At 36.6% G+C, this 17,527-nt stretch overlaps 2 protein-coding genes across 2 annotated transcripts; both read left to right on the forward strand.

The window, feature by feature from the left end:
- The first annotated feature begins 4,832 nt into the window (after positions 1-4,832).
- On the forward strand, positions 4,833-5,414 carry LOC130966702 (uncharacterized). Its single transcript, XM_057891519.1, has one exon. It carries the CDS (start codon positions 4,833-4,835, stop codon positions 5,412-5,414), a length of 582 nt encoding a protein of 193 aa, XP_057747502.1.
- Positions 5,415-14,527: 9,113 nt separating this feature from the next.
- LOC130966704 (uncharacterized) lies at positions 14,528-15,067 on the forward strand. Its single transcript, XM_057891521.1, has 2 exons — positions 14,528-14,740; positions 14,843-15,067. Exons 1-2 carry the CDS (start codon positions 14,528-14,530, stop codon positions 15,065-15,067), a joined length of 438 nt encoding a protein of 145 aa, XP_057747504.1.
- The last annotated feature ends 2,460 nt before the right edge of the window (positions 15,068-17,527 follow it).

Consider the following 17,527-nt stretch of genomic DNA (forward strand, 5'->3'; position numbering starts at 1 on the left):
AGAGAGCAGTGGAGGGTGGCAGAAATAAGGATGGGGATAAGGCTAGACAGAGAGGTGAGAGAAGGAGTTACGACAGAGAAGAACTGGGAAAGAAGCGTTAGGAGGGATAGGGTTTGTCATTAACAGGCACGTATACATATATAGTGTAAAGTGGGAAGCTGCTTTGAATACTTTTTTTTTTGTAAAAAATGAGTAATTAATGTACTTCGTTTATTTTTTGGAAAATAAATGATTTATATTTAAACTAGTTCGATGGAAGAAAAAAAAGGAAGAGATAACAATTTAACTAGATATTAGTTAAATTAACCTTTCGCATTAATATGGTATTAATTTTGTTTTTAAAATTATTTTTCAATGCTCAGCTTTAAAAATTACGTTTACGATCTCTTCGATTCCCGTGCCAAACCCACAAACGAAGCATTGGTTACATTGGGCGTAAATGAAGGCGTATGTGGCACGGTACCTGACATATCTGGTAAGGTGTTTTACAGTATATAAGTTCCCTCCCCAGCGTTCCTTCATCGCGTCTGGTCTTCCATACTAACGACGGTCCTCTTGTAACCTTCCCCTCCCCTCTGTCCAACAATTTTAAATTAAATAGGATGAAATTGGGTGCAACCTCCGACAAAGGCAGAAGGGAAAAGAAGGCCGGATATGGGAGAAGGAAAGGGAAAGGAGTGCCCCCACGCGGCTGTCCGCTGAATCTTCAGCCTCGCAAAATATGGGTGAGAATTGCAGCAAGGGTTGCGTCGGCCTTGATCCAGGATTTGTTTAACATGCAGGTGACCTGCAAGGTATTTTTGGACGCAGCCCATTCATCTGCGGTGTACAAGGTGGCCTCCATGGTGGAGCTACCCGTTGCGTTCGGTTATGACGACGACGACCGTCCTGAGGATGGGTTCTGATGCACCACTATTTTGTGGTACATCTTGTGCTTAATTGAGTGGATTTTATCCACTAATCTCACACTTATTCATACTATTTGCATGATTTTACATTTTTCCTTCCTAACTTTGTGCTATAATTGAGAACATGCTTCTTTGGCCTTAAATTTGCTATGTTTAAATCCCCTCTTATTACCATTCGATGCCATGATATGTGTGTTAAGTGTTTTTAGAGATTACAGGACATGAATGGCTTAGAGAATAGAAAGGAAGCATGCAAAAGCGGAAGGAATACAAGAAACTGAAGGAACTGCTAAAGTTGTCCAGCCTGACCTCTTGGTTCTAAATCGACCATAACTTGAGCTACAGATGTCCAAATGACACGGTTTTAGTTGCATTGGAAAGCTAAAATTTGGGGCTTTGCAACGATATATAATTTGCCATAGCTGTTCTGAAGATAGGCAACACGCACGCGTGGATCACGCGCACGTGTGACCTGGAGAAAACTCAATCCACGTGTATGCGTGGACGATGCGTATGTGTGGACGATGCGTACACGTGACTTTGCCGCGTGTTGGACGTATCAGAAATCGCTGGGGGCAATTTCTGGGCTGTTTTTGACCCAGTTTTCAGCCCAGAAAACACAGATTAGAGGCTATAAAGTAGGGAAATCCATCCATTCATAGAGACAACATTCATTATTCACAATTTAATTTTAGATGTAGTTTTTCTAGAGAGAGAGGCTCTCTCCTCTCCCTTAGTTTTTAGGATTTAGGATTTCTCTTAGGTTAGGTTTACTTCTTCTTCATTCCAGGTTCAATGTTCATTTACTTTGGTTTCTCTTCTATTTTTATTTATTCTATTACTTTGATTTATGAATTCTCATGTTAGATTTGATTTTATATTTAATATAAATTGAGGTATTACAGATTTAAAATTGCTTTCCTTTATTTATGTTATGGATGCTTTTAATTTAATTTAGATTTCTTCTCCCTTTACTTTGGTTGAGTAATTGGTGACACTTGAGTTATCAAACTCAGCTGTTGATTGAAAATTGGAATTTGCTGATTGATTTGGATCCCTCTAAAGCTAGTTTTTTCATAGGAGTTGACTAGGACTTGAGGAATCAAATTGATTAGTCCACTTGACTTTCCTTTATTTAGTAAGGGTTAATTAAGTGGGAGCAATAAACAATTCTCATCACACCTGATAAGGATAACTAGGATGAGATTTCCAGTTCTTATACCTTGCAATGGTTTTTATAATAATTAATTTACTTTATTGTTAATTTATTTCCTTGTTCCCGATTTCAAAAATCCAAAAATATACCTTTTTCCATAACCAAAAATAAATCTTACTTCCCTGTAATTCCTTGAGAGATGACCCGAGGTTTCAATACTTCGGTTATAAATTTTATTGAGTTTGCTTTAGTGACAACCAAAACTTTTGTACGAAAGGATTCCCTGTTGGTTTAGGAACTATACTTACAATGTGATTATATCTATGAAATTCTTTACTAGCAAAAATCCTCTCGTCAGGTTCCTCTATAGAAGCGCACGCGCAGGAAATCTGGCCGCTATATTCCGTATAGGGATGAGAGAACTCTTCTAGATGGGCCGATACGGTAGGATCGACACCCTACTTGCGGCCGTCGATGCGGGCGATGTCCAAGCGCGCTACATGTGTGCGATGCTGCTACTTACGCCCGGTGTTAAGCACGAGACAGACACTGGCAGGGGGGTTGAACTGTATGCCAGCATAGTGGCTTTTGGAAAATCAAAATGTGCATAGAACTCTTCGGGCAGATGTTCGTAAATCCGCTGATTGGGGTGAACTCGTCGGATCCAGGGAAGCCCGTCGTCTGCCGGTCAAGCGTGTGTCCGACCCGCGGGACCATGGGTGCCGCCAACGATTTGTCGAGTGTGTCGTGTGTCCGTTGCCTTGCAGAGTTCGAGGTGTTACATTCCTTTAGTCTGTTTACGTTCAAATGAAGCTTCGTTGTAACCAAATTTGAATGTATTTTATTGCTAATGATTCGGGTGGTTGAGTTTGGTGGCTTTGTAAATTTCCACTTTCGTGGGTCAGACAAGTGACATATTCGAACGGATGCATATCACCATGTTTTAAATGCTCACACCCATAACCTTCGATAGAAGTACTATTTCATAACTTTTTTTTGGACTTGGAAGCACTATTTCATAACTTGATTAGCTAATAGGCCATGCCGAATAAAAAACAAACAGACCAGAAATAGTACAATATTAGTGTTGGGCCTAAACAGTACAATGCTAGACCTGAACAGTACAATACCACATACGCTGCCGGGGAGGGGAGGGGTCGGTTTACGGTGACTCCATCCCGTTGTTGCACTGACCCCTAAGACCTGGGACATTACCTGTCGAGCAAAATGTCGGCCAGCTGCCGTATGATTTTTTCCAGTTGAGTCTTGAGTTCCTGTCTCTCTCTCTCTTGATATGGGATACACGATACTCGATTGACGCAACGGCCTATTGTAGGTCCTCAATCGATTGGATGGCTGCAAGTGATGTAACTTTGTTAGCAACACATTGATACCGACGCAAGTGACTAGACGTGGGGGCATCACAAGAACAAATTTTTCGCTTACCAGATGCACCTGGTACCGCCGCGGGAGTCATCGTCACCGTCGTATCGTGCCATCCACCGTGAACAAATTAATTGAACTTTGGCACCGGTGGGAGCTTGCTTCCCAGCCCCAGTACAGGTGAAGTCGTCGTCACCGTCGTATCGTGCCGTCCACCGTGAACAAATTGATTGAACTCCGACTCTGGCAGGAGCTCACTGCCCAGCCCCGGAACAGGTGATGCAGTCATCTGGAAGTTGTCATTCCAGGCATTCACGGCCTCTTGGTAACTCTGATAATGAAGAAGCAGGTTTCGTGAAAAGCCATCCACCTGAGCCGATGTCATCTCGCAGTTAGGGTATATTTCGGGTATCTTCCCTCTAAAGACGACGTACCACCCACCTTCTGTTCGCATTGCCATCCGACTGTTAGAGGAGATCTGGTAGACCTTGCAGAGGGAGAGGTGGTTAGGCTTGATGGTGGAATACAGTTTATGGATTTTTCTCTCACCTAAAGGCTAAGAAATAGAATAGTAAACAAATAAAGCAACTAGAATGGTGCAACAGCAGTCGAGGTTTACCTACACGCAGAGTACGAACTCTAGGTACAGGAATAGGGGTGTACTTGAATAAGCAAATAAAAAAGTAATAACATTTGTTTTATTCACCACTATTAATTTCAATGAAATTATTATATTTTTAAAATTAATTTTGATCAATAATTAATTCTCATTATAAATTGCAATCAAGTGAAATTTTTAATTTTAATATGGAGAGAGTGTTGGTGTATAGTATTGTAAAATAAATAACTAATGAAGATATAATAAATATAAAGTAAATAAGTATAAATAGAAGACTCTAATTTTAATATCCACTAATATAATTATCTTAATATAATAATAAAAGAAACTTATATATTTACTACTCTTATATATTAGTATCGTATGAAAAAGGGAGGAGAAAAGTTTAATATAAAGAGAGAAAGAATTGCTTTTTGGTTTACTCTTACATTTTCAACTTTATTTAATGCTCATTTAATATACTTCATTCTTGAGAATATTAGCCCCACATAGGAAATGGGCATCCATCTCATGCCTTATCACAACATATAGCAAGGTTATGGAGGGAATTTATGGGTTCCCAGTTAAATACGATAAATGCTTTTTTGATCAATATAATTATTATACTATCTGAATGCATCGGTAAACGTATGCGGTACTGAACCACAACCTCCAACCCCTCCCCTCCAATGACAGTATATTAAAAAGCAAAAATGCCACAAGGTCAATTACAAATTCGTCTATCCTCTTTATAATCTCTAATAATCCCTCCACGAAGTCCTTGCAAATGGCCGGAAGTTCCCAGAAGAACATTAAGAAAGTGGACGTATCCGTTCAGCATGAATGCCCGCTAAATCTTCTTCCTCGTGAAATATGGTCTAGTATTGCCACGATGGTTGCATCGAATTTGATTAAGGATCTGTTCAACATGCAGGTGACGTGTAAGGTGTTCCTGGGTGCGGCGGGTTCAGACGCTGTATACAAGCATGCGACGATGTCGTATAAATCGTTAGCATGTTTTTTACTTCACCTCGACGGGCCTGAAAGGAGATTCCTTAATTGCAGCATGGAAGTAGAAAATGTGGATGCTATACTTCGACATGGGTTCGTGAAGTATCTCTGGTTTGGCCGATGTGACAAAGGGATAGAACTGCTTGCTATGGCCTCAACGGAGGGCAGCGTCGAAGCAGGTTACCTGTGTTCCATGTTGCTAATGTCTGATCATGAAGACAAGGAAGACGTGCAAATGGGTGTTCAAATAATGGAGGTTTATCGTATTTCTGAGCAGCTTGAGAGCTACACCAATTTCTTGAGGAACATTTGCAAAGATACCACGGTGCTCTTAAAAGAAATGTTTAAACACATCTGAATGGCCGTGACTGTTGACCACTCTTTCCAATTCTCCCCCGACTGTACTGTTGTGGCTTTATCTTTATGTAATCCTCCAATACAGTGGCTAGCAAATGCCGATTTGTTATGATCCTTTATTAACCCCTTGCTATGCGTACTGATGGTGTAATTTATTTTATTTTATTTGTTAAAAAACTGTCAGTTTGATCAATTAATTTATCATAATTATGTGGATGGCACACACGACTCAATTAATGCGTATCTTGAGTGGGATATGATCTGAACTCTGCACAGAAGACTGTTTAATCAATCAAATCACCACTAATAATTTCAATGAATTTATTATATTTTTAGACTTAATTTTTTTCAAGAATTAATTCCCATTATAAATTGTTATCCAGTGAACTTTTTAATTTTAATATCAAAAGAGGGTTGCTGTATACTGTATAACAAGGTTATAGAGGGAATTGTAATATGTGTTTCCAGTTAAATAGGATATATGTTTTTTAATTAATATAATTATAATTATACTGTCGCGATAAGTACAAATTATACTATAATAATATATAACAGCTAACAAAAGTGTCTGTCCATGTATTAATGCCTGGTTTTATCTGGACACATCCGTAAATGAAGAAAACATCTAGTGAAACGTATGCGGTACTGAACCACAACCCCTCCCCCTCCCCCCCAATGGCAGTATGGCTAGTATATTAAAAAGCAAAATGCCACAAGGTCATTTACAAATTCGTCTATCCTCTGTATAATCTTCAATAATCCCTCCACGAAGTCCTTGTAAATGGCCGAAAGTTCCCAAAAGGATAGAAAGAATGTGGACGTATCCGTTCAGTAAGAATGTCCGTTGAATCTTCTTTCTCGCAAAATATGGTCGAGTATTGCCACGATGGGTGCATCGAATTCGATTGGGGATCTATTCAACATGCAGGCAAGTTTTAGGTTATTTGCAGCTGTATACAATTTCGATGCCGTATACAGGCATGCCTTGGTGTTGGTCTTGCTGATTGCTTGCTTCCTAGACTACTATGGGCGACCTGCAACGAGATTTTTGTGTTGATTCGCCACAGCGCAGAATCTGGCCGCTCTGCTCCGGATCGGGATGGCTGATTTATTCTTCAATGGCCACTACAGAGGTGGTATGCAGACCCTGACCGAGGCACCAGAGTTGGGCGATGTGGAGGCCTGTTACCTCTCTGCGATGCTGCTACTGTCGCTTGATGACAGGGACAAGGATGAGATCCGCCGTGGATTCGAATTTTTCGGTGTGGTCCGTGAGTCCGGTGCAGTCGAAAGGTGCAGAGAGGTGTTCACGCAGGTCTTCGCTGGCCCGTGGTCGGAGATAAACCCAGCAGACCCAGAAGAGCTTGTGTCATGCCATTCTGGTAGTTGCCGTACCCGTGGAGCCATGGATGTTGCAAGCGATTTGTCCAATGTGTCGTGTGTCCAGTGCCTGGTTGAATACAAGGTGCGGAAGTTCTTGGGGATTGTTTACATGTAAGAAGTTTTCTAAACCCCGATGATGGAGGTGCTGATCATGCTCTGTGCGTGCATTGTCCGGCATACTATGAGTTGCTATTTTGTAGTTATGTTATTATTATATATCATTTTATTCCAATTAATAGATAATTTTGTGCGCTACTTTTTATGTGTGTCATCCTTTTGTATGGAATGTTTTTTATAATTAATGCGTATCTTGGCTATAAATTAGTCCAAATAATGCTTTCTTCTTGAGTGGGATGATCTGAACTTTGAACTATTAAAGTGATGTTTGAATGGATAGAAGTCTGTTTAATCAATTAACCTTTTACACCATCGTTCGTTTTTTTTTCTGAGGCTGGGGTACTAAGACCTTGACGGTGAATTTTTACAAAACTGGTAACTTGGATAGGCAATAGGGAGTCACCGAAAGGGGTCAGGTAAAAATTGGGTACGAGATAATTTTTATATGCACAATGATAATTGACGATGGTGTATAAAATCTGTACAAATGTTGAATAATGAACATGCATCTATGTTCCAATTGAACCACGAGATTGTTCATCCAAATAATCTAATTTGAACGGTGTTTATTTCCTATAATTTCATATAATATTAGGATGTCATAAAAATGATACTATGTCTACATTCCTTTGTTTTATTATCTAGTGTAAAATGACGGTACGTGCCCTTAAATTAGAAGGAACCCGTAAACATTCATGACAATCAAACGCGGTGCCTGTAGGGTAATACCAATATGCAAGGAAGGATAAATCGACAAACACGTATTTGATAACGCACATGTAAATAATTGCAGAAATAGTCCGAAATCACGATGTGGAAATGGTACTTGGCTCCATCGTAACATAAATCCCTAATTGTGTGTCAACAGGTCACATGACTTGAAATTAAAAACAGGCAGATGAAAGTAGATATAATTATATTATGAGAGTTTAAGTTCCACTACAGAAGATCAAACGGGAGGCAGAACAAACAAAGGAGATAAAAGGATCATACAGGCCTCGACGGAAAACATGGCATTAAGATATCAAGCATGTGTAGCAGGTCAAATAACTCCGACCGCGTCTTCATTCTGTTTGGCTGGAAGACAACCCCGACGGAGCAAAACCTTTTACTTTTCCTCCAAAACATCGATCCTGCATTCCAAGTCACGCCACGATAGAGCCTCAAGCCGTTCCCGTTCACGGTGCTTGGCGATTTCTGCCTTCAATTCTTTTTCTTTGACATCCAATTGGTGAAGGAGCATGTCATTCTTTCGCTGCGCTATTTTCAACTCCCTTTTCAGTCGTCGTCTTTCCTGCTCCTCTTCTTCCAGTTCATCCTTCTTTGCCTCGAAAATGAACTTGGCGGCCATCATCTCCATATTCGCCTGCTTCAGTTATGCGTTGGTCATTACAAGTCTAGCCTTCAACATCTCCTCCCTCTTGACCAGTGCGGCCTTAACGAGGTCATAATCTGCAGACTTTTCATCTAAACGGACAATGTCGATAAGTGCGTCGATCGAGAGTTCCGCGAGGTCGTCGAGACTAATAGCATGGTCGCAGACGGGTTCCTGCGACGTTTTCTCGGGAGAAGAGGACGACATATGGCAATAAGGGAGAAGGGTAGATAGAGAGTTGAGATAAGGAGTTACGGCAGAGAAAAACTGATGAAGGGTTAATTCTTAGTAGGGTTTGGGGTTGTTAATAACGGGCATGTACATATATATATATATATATATATATATATATATATATATATATATATATATATATATAAAAGTAGAAAGTTGATTGGTATGCTTTTTTTCGTAACTAATGCCTCAATAATGGGGTTTATTTTCAGGAAAATAAGAGGTTAATTTAAATTATTCCGATGAAAGAAAAAAAAAAGAAAAGATGACATTTATTCAGCGAGTAATTAAAGTAAGCAACTAAAGTTAATTTGAATATAACACAAAAATCAAACAGTCAACATTAAATTATTGTGTTGGAAAATCAATGTATTTGGATAAAAGACTACTATACATAGAATGTATCTATTTTAATAGATAAATAGAACTATAGAGAGAAGTATGTATGTATTTTATAATGTTTTATTTTATTGTTTATTTTTTAGTTTTTTGTAATTAATTTTGCAGTCTCATTCAAAATGTTAAACTCCTTAATACTTTATAAGTAGGAGCCTCATTGTCACTGATTTAGATCCTCTAAAATTTGAATTTCACTCTAGAGAGTAATTCCCCACCCTCTCCCCACCTTTCCACATCGTATCAGATATCAACTTTTAGGTATGCTTTAAAGTGAAATTCAAACTTTAGAGGATCTAAATCCTTCAGTATGAGTTCTCTGCTTGGTTTTCTCTGATGAAAGTCTTTACTTCATTTTGTTGACCATGGATAGATTGTGAATATCTTTCATTCGTTATAGTTTCATTACATTTATATTTCTACCTCGATTTTTTAGGCAAATATTTGTTCATTGTACTTGATGGTACATACACCGTAAATTTCATTGACCGAGAAGTATTAAGCGAATTAGGAATATCTATTTAGTAGAATGTATTCTTAAATTTCTGTATTATGCTAAATTTGTTTGTCCCTTTGTTTGCTCGGTTTGTTAACTGCTCCAACTTCTAAGGTTTCTTATTTAATTATTTAGGTTTAAATTAACACATCACATCACATGAAATATAAGGCTTCATTTTAATAAAATATAACAATAAAACAATAACAATCTCAATATAAGTAAAGGAAGCAAGTATATAAAAAAACATGCATTCATCGCTTCCGTGGTTAGCATGAGTGATAAAACTAGTAAAAAAATGAAAACGAGTATTTCGTTCGTCCCCTATATTAATTAATTATCTTATATTTTCCAGAACAATCGGTAAAGAAACTTACAAGGCATTGAACCATTTTAACAAAAAAAAGGATATAATATGAGCACAAAACGTTTCTTTGGTGGTCGTGTGTCGTCTTGATATTTTCCGAAACCCATGGCCCAAGTTGCTTGCAAATGGCTGGAGGTTCCATGAAGAACAGAAAGAAAAGGAACGCAGCCAAGACGATCAGAGAGAAAGGGACTATATCCATTGAGTATGAATGTCCGCTGAATATTCTTCCTCGCGACATATGGGTCAGGATTGCCACAAAGGTTGTGTCGTATTCGATTAAGGATCTCTTCAACATGCAGGCGACTTGCAAGGTGTTTCTAGGTGTAGCAAGGTCCGACGCTGTTTACAAGGAGGCGTCGATGTTGGACTTGCCGATTGCATTCTTTTTATACTACTATGGCTGACCTGAACACATTTTCATAGAATGTTGCGCGGAGGCAAGAAATTCGGCTGCCCTACTCTGGGTGGGGATGATTGAATTTGTCTGGATTGGTCACTGCGTCGGTGGAATGGATACTCTGGCTATGGTTGCAACTAGGGGTGACCTAGAAGCCTGTTACATGTGTGCGATGCTGCTACTGTCTTATGCCAAGGAAGACGAAGAGCACATGCAAAAGGGACTTGAATTTTTTGAGATTGTACGTGATTCTGGGTCTCCCGAAAGGTGCAGATAGGTCTTCATGCAGGTATTCGCAGGTCCGTGGGTGGAGGTTAAGCCGTTAGATCCTGGACTGCCCGAGGTTTGTCGGTCCACCAGTTGCCGCATCGAAGGTACCATGGGTGATGTGGAAGATTTATCCTGCGTCTCGTGTGTGCAGTGCCTAGCCGATTACGAGGTTCGGGTGTTCCGGGAGTTGTTTGCATTCGAATAAAAAATTTCTATTTTGGGGTTTGTGTTTTCCAAGTTTGTTTTTTATGCTTCTCATATATGGCTTACCGTATGAAGCATTATCCCCACTTTTGTTAAGAATTTATGCATGGTTATCCTCATATTAAATATATTTTTATTATGTTTCCGTTTTCGTGCGTGGATAGATCTTAGTTTGTTTGAATTGGTTATGCTTGATGGTGTAAAGTGGTTTAGGGGTTTTCCCTCGCCTGGATGCTCAGAACTGGAAAAGTAAATTGAAGAACTCCAACGGAGTACCAGAGGTGTACTGGCACGCGAACCCCACGTTCAGGCGTAAGCGTGTAGTTCACGTGGAAGTAGGTTCAGAAGCAGGGGTGTAGGGATACCAGGGTCAAGACTAGGGGTGTACTTGCACCCACTTAGATAGAAAAAAAATGGTTTATTATGTCAATCAACATATTAAATTGAATACAATTAATTGCAAATAAAAAATTTATCATTTAATTCGTTAATTTAATTTAATTTGACCATTTACGATTTTTTAATCGGGTTAAAATTCCTTAATATACACGATTACAATGTGTATTTAATTGTTTTATCTGATATTTTTTAATATTAACTGTTATCGATGAGCTTAAATAAAATTGCAAACAACCAAAACATCATTAACGTTATCCATTTCCGGATATCGAGGCAAATTAAAAAATGAAAACGAGACTGCCCACTGCTGTTTGATAGATAAATATGGGTATAAGTACATATAGTAAATGTATTAATATAATATAATTAATGGCAGTATATAATAATTAATTCGAGTATATAATATAATATATAATTTTTTCTAACCGATAATATAATATATTATATACATATATATTATATATAAATTAACTTTTATAGGATAAAAAATAAATGTTATAGTTGAGAGGATATACACATTTTGGAAATTGGTATTATTGCGATAACGGATAAGTTTAAATGATAATAATAATATATAAAAGTTTACATCAGTCTCTTAATTGGCGGTCATTTCTCCTGTTAATAGTTTTCGATAATCCCCCAACAACCCCCTCACTACAAGAAATAAGGGGTTTAGCCACGAAAAAAATTGTGGCTAAACTCTAAGATAACCGTAGCAACTATACATTGGCCACGAAAAAATATTTGTGGCTAATCGGGGGGTTGCATTTTCAATTTGCCACAATTTTAGCATTATTAGCCACAATTTTAAACATCTTGGAGACCTTCAAAGAGCCACGATTTGTATATCATTGTCCACGCATAATGCCGTGGCTAAATAAGAATAATTAAATAAAAAAGTATAATTCTACTACACTTCATCCGTAGTTAATTTGTGCACGTCGGGTTTTTCAGCCACATTTTTTTTGTGGCTAATGTTGGATTATTTAATCACACTATTTTTGTGGCTAACTCACTATATTTTTCACATAAAATTCAGGACTAATTTGTGCTAATTTGCTCTAATTGAATAATTTTATTAAATTAAAATTATATTTATATATATTACATTAATAACAAAAAGCAAACTTTTTAAACATATAATATCTAACATTTTTCCATAAAAAAATACTAATAAGAATTCAGTATAATAATAATAATAATAATACAAGTCTAAACTTATATATAATAAGAAATAAAAAAAATTTAACATAAATAAAATAAATTCTAATCCCTTCTAGATTAAATATATTTAAAATTTCAACTATTACTTATTAAATATATCAATTAAATGTCTAACATATCACTGGATAAACTAGGCACTTTATCACTGTATTTTGATAACAAAAATTTGTACAAAATTGCCATATCCATAGCTTTTTCTCTAAAGTTTCATCCAGTTTCTCTAAATTTATCACACATCATACATTTTCAACACCAAAGACCTTTTCAATTTACAGTGTTGCTCTACGAGCCATTACACCCAGAAATTGTATCAATAAATTTACGTCATTATCTCGACTTTGTCCATGCCCATCAAGTTCCATAATGTCTTTTTCATCCATTTTCAAATGCCAAACTTGAATTGTCGTCCTTTTGCCAGTTGTAATTTCTCCCATAGAAGTGTCTGCAATGAATATAAAATTGAATAAAAAAAAAATAAACTAAATATTAGAATTCAAAAAATCACGTAAAAAAAATTGAAATTTCATATACCTTTGACATTCACAACTAAAGGGTCATTATAATCTTTTCTGGTAGGTACTGGTTGAGACTTATTTCACCCAAACCTTCTGCAAATTCTTCATTGTTGTTGATATTCTGTGTTATCGTAATTCTGCTAAAAAGGTCTCTTCTGAATTATTATGTTTTTGTTTCACGAAAAAATCTACTAAAAAAACTAACAAATAAAAAAGAAAAAATCGGTATTTTGAGTTTGGAGGATACCCTATCATATGATAGGGTTCATATAGTGTGGTTAAAGAGAGTGCTTTTAAGGTGCTGTAGAAAAGTAGGAGTTAAAAGACAACGTGAATGATGAAAAGTTATATTAAAATTTGTCCGTGATTATTTTAACTTTCCGCCAAAAACTACTTCAGAAGTTAAGCGCACATTAAAATTTTAAATTTTAAAAATTCAGCTTGACCAATGTTGTTTAAATTGTCTTTTAACTTTCTTTAATCTTAAGAATATTTCTTTCATCCTACTGTTTATTATCTACTAAATATACCTTAAATTATTTTATTTTTAATATAATAGTTATTTATTTATTTTTTAATGGTCAAATATAATAAAAAATTTAAATTTAAATTTTGATTTTGTAATATTTTTATCTTTAATTTTTATTACAATAACAATAAATAACCAAAAAACTACTTTAATAAATATATGACCTTTACAATCTCTCATTTCATGCAGTTGATAGTTGATGATTTAAACAATATACTATTATTTAATTATTTACCTATTATACATGAAACAATATAACAAGAGTTATACATTAAGTAAATTTTGTAAATACTTTTACCTGAAAATTTTAATGTTTAATAAATTTTAATTACTAAATTAGTTACTAAAATTTTATTGCATTAGACAAATTAATTATCAGATAAAATTGTTATAAGAAATTTTATAAATTAATTTTTTTGTTACTTAATAAAATTTCAAACTTTTATACAAGTGATTCATAAATTAATTAGTATTAATTTTTTTATAACTGAAAATAATTGTAAAATAATTAATTAATGGAATATACCAATTAAATAATAGTAAAAATAAAAAATTTAATTCATAATTTCACAAAATAATTTTTAAAAAGATAATTATACATATAATAAGAGTACAGTACTCACAAAAATATATAGTACGTACTAAACCATATAAATAAAGACTAATTTTTTTAACTTATTCTCATTTTTTTAAATTCAAAAAATGATAAATAATTTATTTTTAATAAAAACCAAAAAATTTTTTATACTTACAAATTATTGAACTTTTTATTATCTATTCAAATTATATTATTTTAGTTAAATAAATTTTATCTTTATAATTAACTCAAATATTAGAATATTATCTTTATTTTTATAATTTTTTATTTTATCTAAATTCATTTTTTTATATTTTTAGATTTAATTTCATAAATATGTGTTAATGTTAGAATATTAAAAAAATGATACTATACATTAATAAATTTATTTAAAAAATTAATTTATTCAAGACAGAATAGCTATGGTACGTTAATGTAAGTAAGAAATACAGCTACGAAAAATATTGTTTGTAGCAAAAGATTAAATTTTAGCCACTGTCGTAATGTTTCGTGATAAATAGAAGACGTGCTCATTTATTTTTATCACAATTTAGTGTTCGTAGTTAAAATTTGGTGGCTAAACACCGTTTTTGTGGTAGTACTTCCAGCCTCTGCCGAGCCCTTGCAAATGGCTGGATCTACCAGGACAACCAGAAAGGAAGGGAATGTGCCCGTCGAGCATGAATGTCCGCTGAATATTCTTCCTCCCGATATATGGGTGAGGATTGCCACTAAGGTTGCATCGAATTCGATTCATGATCTATTCAACATGCAGGCGAGTTGCAAGGTTTTTCTGGATGCAGCGAGTTCCAAAGCTGTGTACAAACATGCGACGATGCGGGTTATACCGTTAGTGTCCTTTTTATTTTACCTTGACTGGTCAGAAAGGAAGTCCTTCAATCACTGCGTTGAAGCAGAAAATGCGGATGCTATACTCCGATAGGGGTTGACGGAGTATTTCTGGATTGCCCATCGTGGCATTGGGATGGAACTGCTTCCTAGGGCCTCGACAGAGAGCAGCGTCGAAGCAGGTTACCTGTTTGCCATGTTGCTACTGTGTGATCACGAGAACGAAGAAGAAGTGCTAAATGGTGTTGAAATGTTAGAGTCTATCCGTACTTCTGAAAAGGTCGAAAGGTGCAGGGAGTTCTTCGCGGACATTTTCTGAGAGCGGTGGGTTGACGAGAGACCATCGGATCCTGGACATGCCGTGGCTTGTCGGTCCACCACTTGCCCTACCCGCGGCACCATGGCTTGTGTGAATGATGTGTCCTGTGTCTCGTGTGTGCACTGCCTAGCGGATTACAAGGTCAGGATTTTCTTGGAGATGTTTAGATTTTATTGAACGTGGTTGTTTATCACTCTTATCAATCTGCCCCCGAATGAACTGTTGTAGGGTTATCTTTATGTAACTTTATCTAATCTGCCAATACAATGGCTAGCAACTGACGATTTGTTAAAAGAACTATTTCTTGGTTGAAAAAATGGCAGTTTGATCCAATAAATTAACATAATTAATTCGCATTTTTTGTTCATGCATTATTTCATAGCTTCACCTGGAAGAAAAACGAAAAACAGAGTTTTAGGTAGGGATTACAGAACAACAAAAGGACGGCTAAAGAGACAAAGCAAATAAAGATTTGAAACATAGAAGTCGTAGGTCATATACCCCCGACATCGTCTCCATTCTGCCCGGCGGGCTCCTGATCGTTAGACCCCTGTGCCGTCAGCGGAGCTTGACCATACAATTGGCGGGCCAATAACCCTAGCTTGATCTCCACAACCTCGAGCCTGCCTTCCACTTCACGCCACGGTGCCATCTGTTGCTGTTCCCTTTGACGAAGATCGGCAATTTTTCGCTTCAATTCGTTTGCTTTGTCATTGATAAACCATTATTTTATGATTTATATTGTGTTTAATTGAGTGGTTTTATCAAGTCTTTCACCCGTTTTTTCATATGATTAGCATGATATTACAAGTCCTTCCCAAAATTGTTCTATGATTGAAAACTTGCTTCCTAAAGACCTTTTAATTGTATATTTTTATTCTCCTTTATACCATTCGATGCCGTGATCTGTGTGTTAAGTGTTTCAGGCTTCATAGGGCAGGAATGGCTTAGAGAATAGAGAGGAAGCTTGCAAAAATGGAACGAACACAAGAAATTGAGGAGATGACCAGCGAGAAGTGACGCGGACGCATGGCTCACGCATCTGCGCGAATTAGAGAAAATCACAGCAGCACGAACGCGTGCCTGACGTGAGCGCGTGGATTGGAATCTGCACTAGTGACGCGAATGCGTGGACGACACGCACGCTGGTAAGGGAAAACGCTAGATGACGCGAATGCGTGGACGACATGGTCGCGTGACGTGCGCAATCTGTAGAATTTACAGAAATCGCTGGCGTGGATTTTGGGCCGCATTTTAACCCAGTTTTCGTCCCAAAAACGCAGATTAGAGCCATAGAACATGCAGAGACTAGGGACGATTCGCATTCCGCATAATTTTAGTTTTAGTTTTTGAATCTAGAGAGAGAATTCTACCTCTTCCTCTAGGTTTTTCTTTTACACTCATAGTTTAGAATTTGATTGTTTTGCTTTAGTTATTGAGAAGAGTCTACCTCTGGAATTGATTATTCTAGTTTGTTTTCTTTATCTTATTTACTCCTTTATATTTTTAATCCTTATTCAGAGCTACAATTGGGAAGCTTTTATGACTTGTTGAGATTTATTAATGCGAGAACTATTTTATTTTTAATTGATCTTTTGATTATTATTTATCATGTCTTCTTTTTATTCTCTCGTTAATTTTGTAAAGTCCATATTTATGATAATAGAGTAGTTCTCTAACTTGATTGGGAGTGGATTAAAAGGAGAACCTTGAGTTGGGATACTCAAGAGTTCAATTGTAATTGGTTCGTTGTTGGTTGGCTGGTTAGTCACTAACTCTAATCCTTCCCAAGGGAGAGGACTAGGACTTGTGAATAGAAGTTGACTCCCAACTACTTGACTTTTCCCTAAATTAGTGAGGGTGAACTAAGTAGAAACATCTACTAATTATTAATTGATCTTGAGAAAATTTCAACAAGGATAGAACTTCTGATTAATCTTCTCCCGGTCAAGGTTTTTTTATTTGAATTACATAAATTCTCCAATTTAATTTCCTATTTATCAACTTCAAAAACATTTTGGAAAACCTCTGATTAATAAAATAGCACATCTTTCTGCAACTCATTGGGAGACGACCTAGGACTCATACTCCCAGTAATCTTATTCTTAAATTTGTGACAACTCTTTTCTAAATTGACAAGTGGAATTTTGCTGGTTAAGAGCTGTACTTGCAACGCTGTTTTCCTTAATAATTTTTAATTTGCTAATTTCCACCACTGCTAGTCATCCAGTTGGCGAATGGTCGTTTGATGTTGTTCCAGCTCCATGCGCAACTTCTCTTGCAACTGGAGAGCTTCCTCCAGTTCATGCTGCCTTATCCCCTGCCTTGACCTTCGCAGTAATTGTCGCCAGCCTCGCCTGCCTTAGTTCTACTTTTTTCATTTGAAGTATATCCCTAAAAAATATCTCCCTCCAATGGAGGGTCTCGATGAGATCTGTGGTCGAAAGTTCCGTGAGGTCA

The sequence above is a fragment of the Arachis stenosperma genome, chromosome 3, assembly GCF_014773155.1.
Source record: "Arachis stenosperma cultivar V10309 chromosome 3, arast.V10309.gnm1.PFL2, whole genome shotgun sequence".
Taxonomy (NCBI): domain Eukaryota; kingdom Viridiplantae; phylum Streptophyta; class Magnoliopsida; order Fabales; family Fabaceae; genus Arachis; species Arachis stenosperma.

Coding starts and splice junctions, on each gene's coding strand:
- LOC130966702 (XM_057891519.1), top strand. CDS start 4,833: ATGGCCGGAAGTTCCCAGAAGAACATTAAGAAAGTGGACGTATCCGTT.
- LOC130966704 (XM_057891521.1), top strand. CDS start 14,528: ATGGCTGGATCTACCAGGACAACCAGAAAGGAAGGGAATGTGCCCGTC. Junction 14,741..14,842: donor ACAAACATGCGACGATGCGG/GTTATACCGTTA, acceptor ATACTCCGATAG/GGGTTGACGGAGTATTTCTG.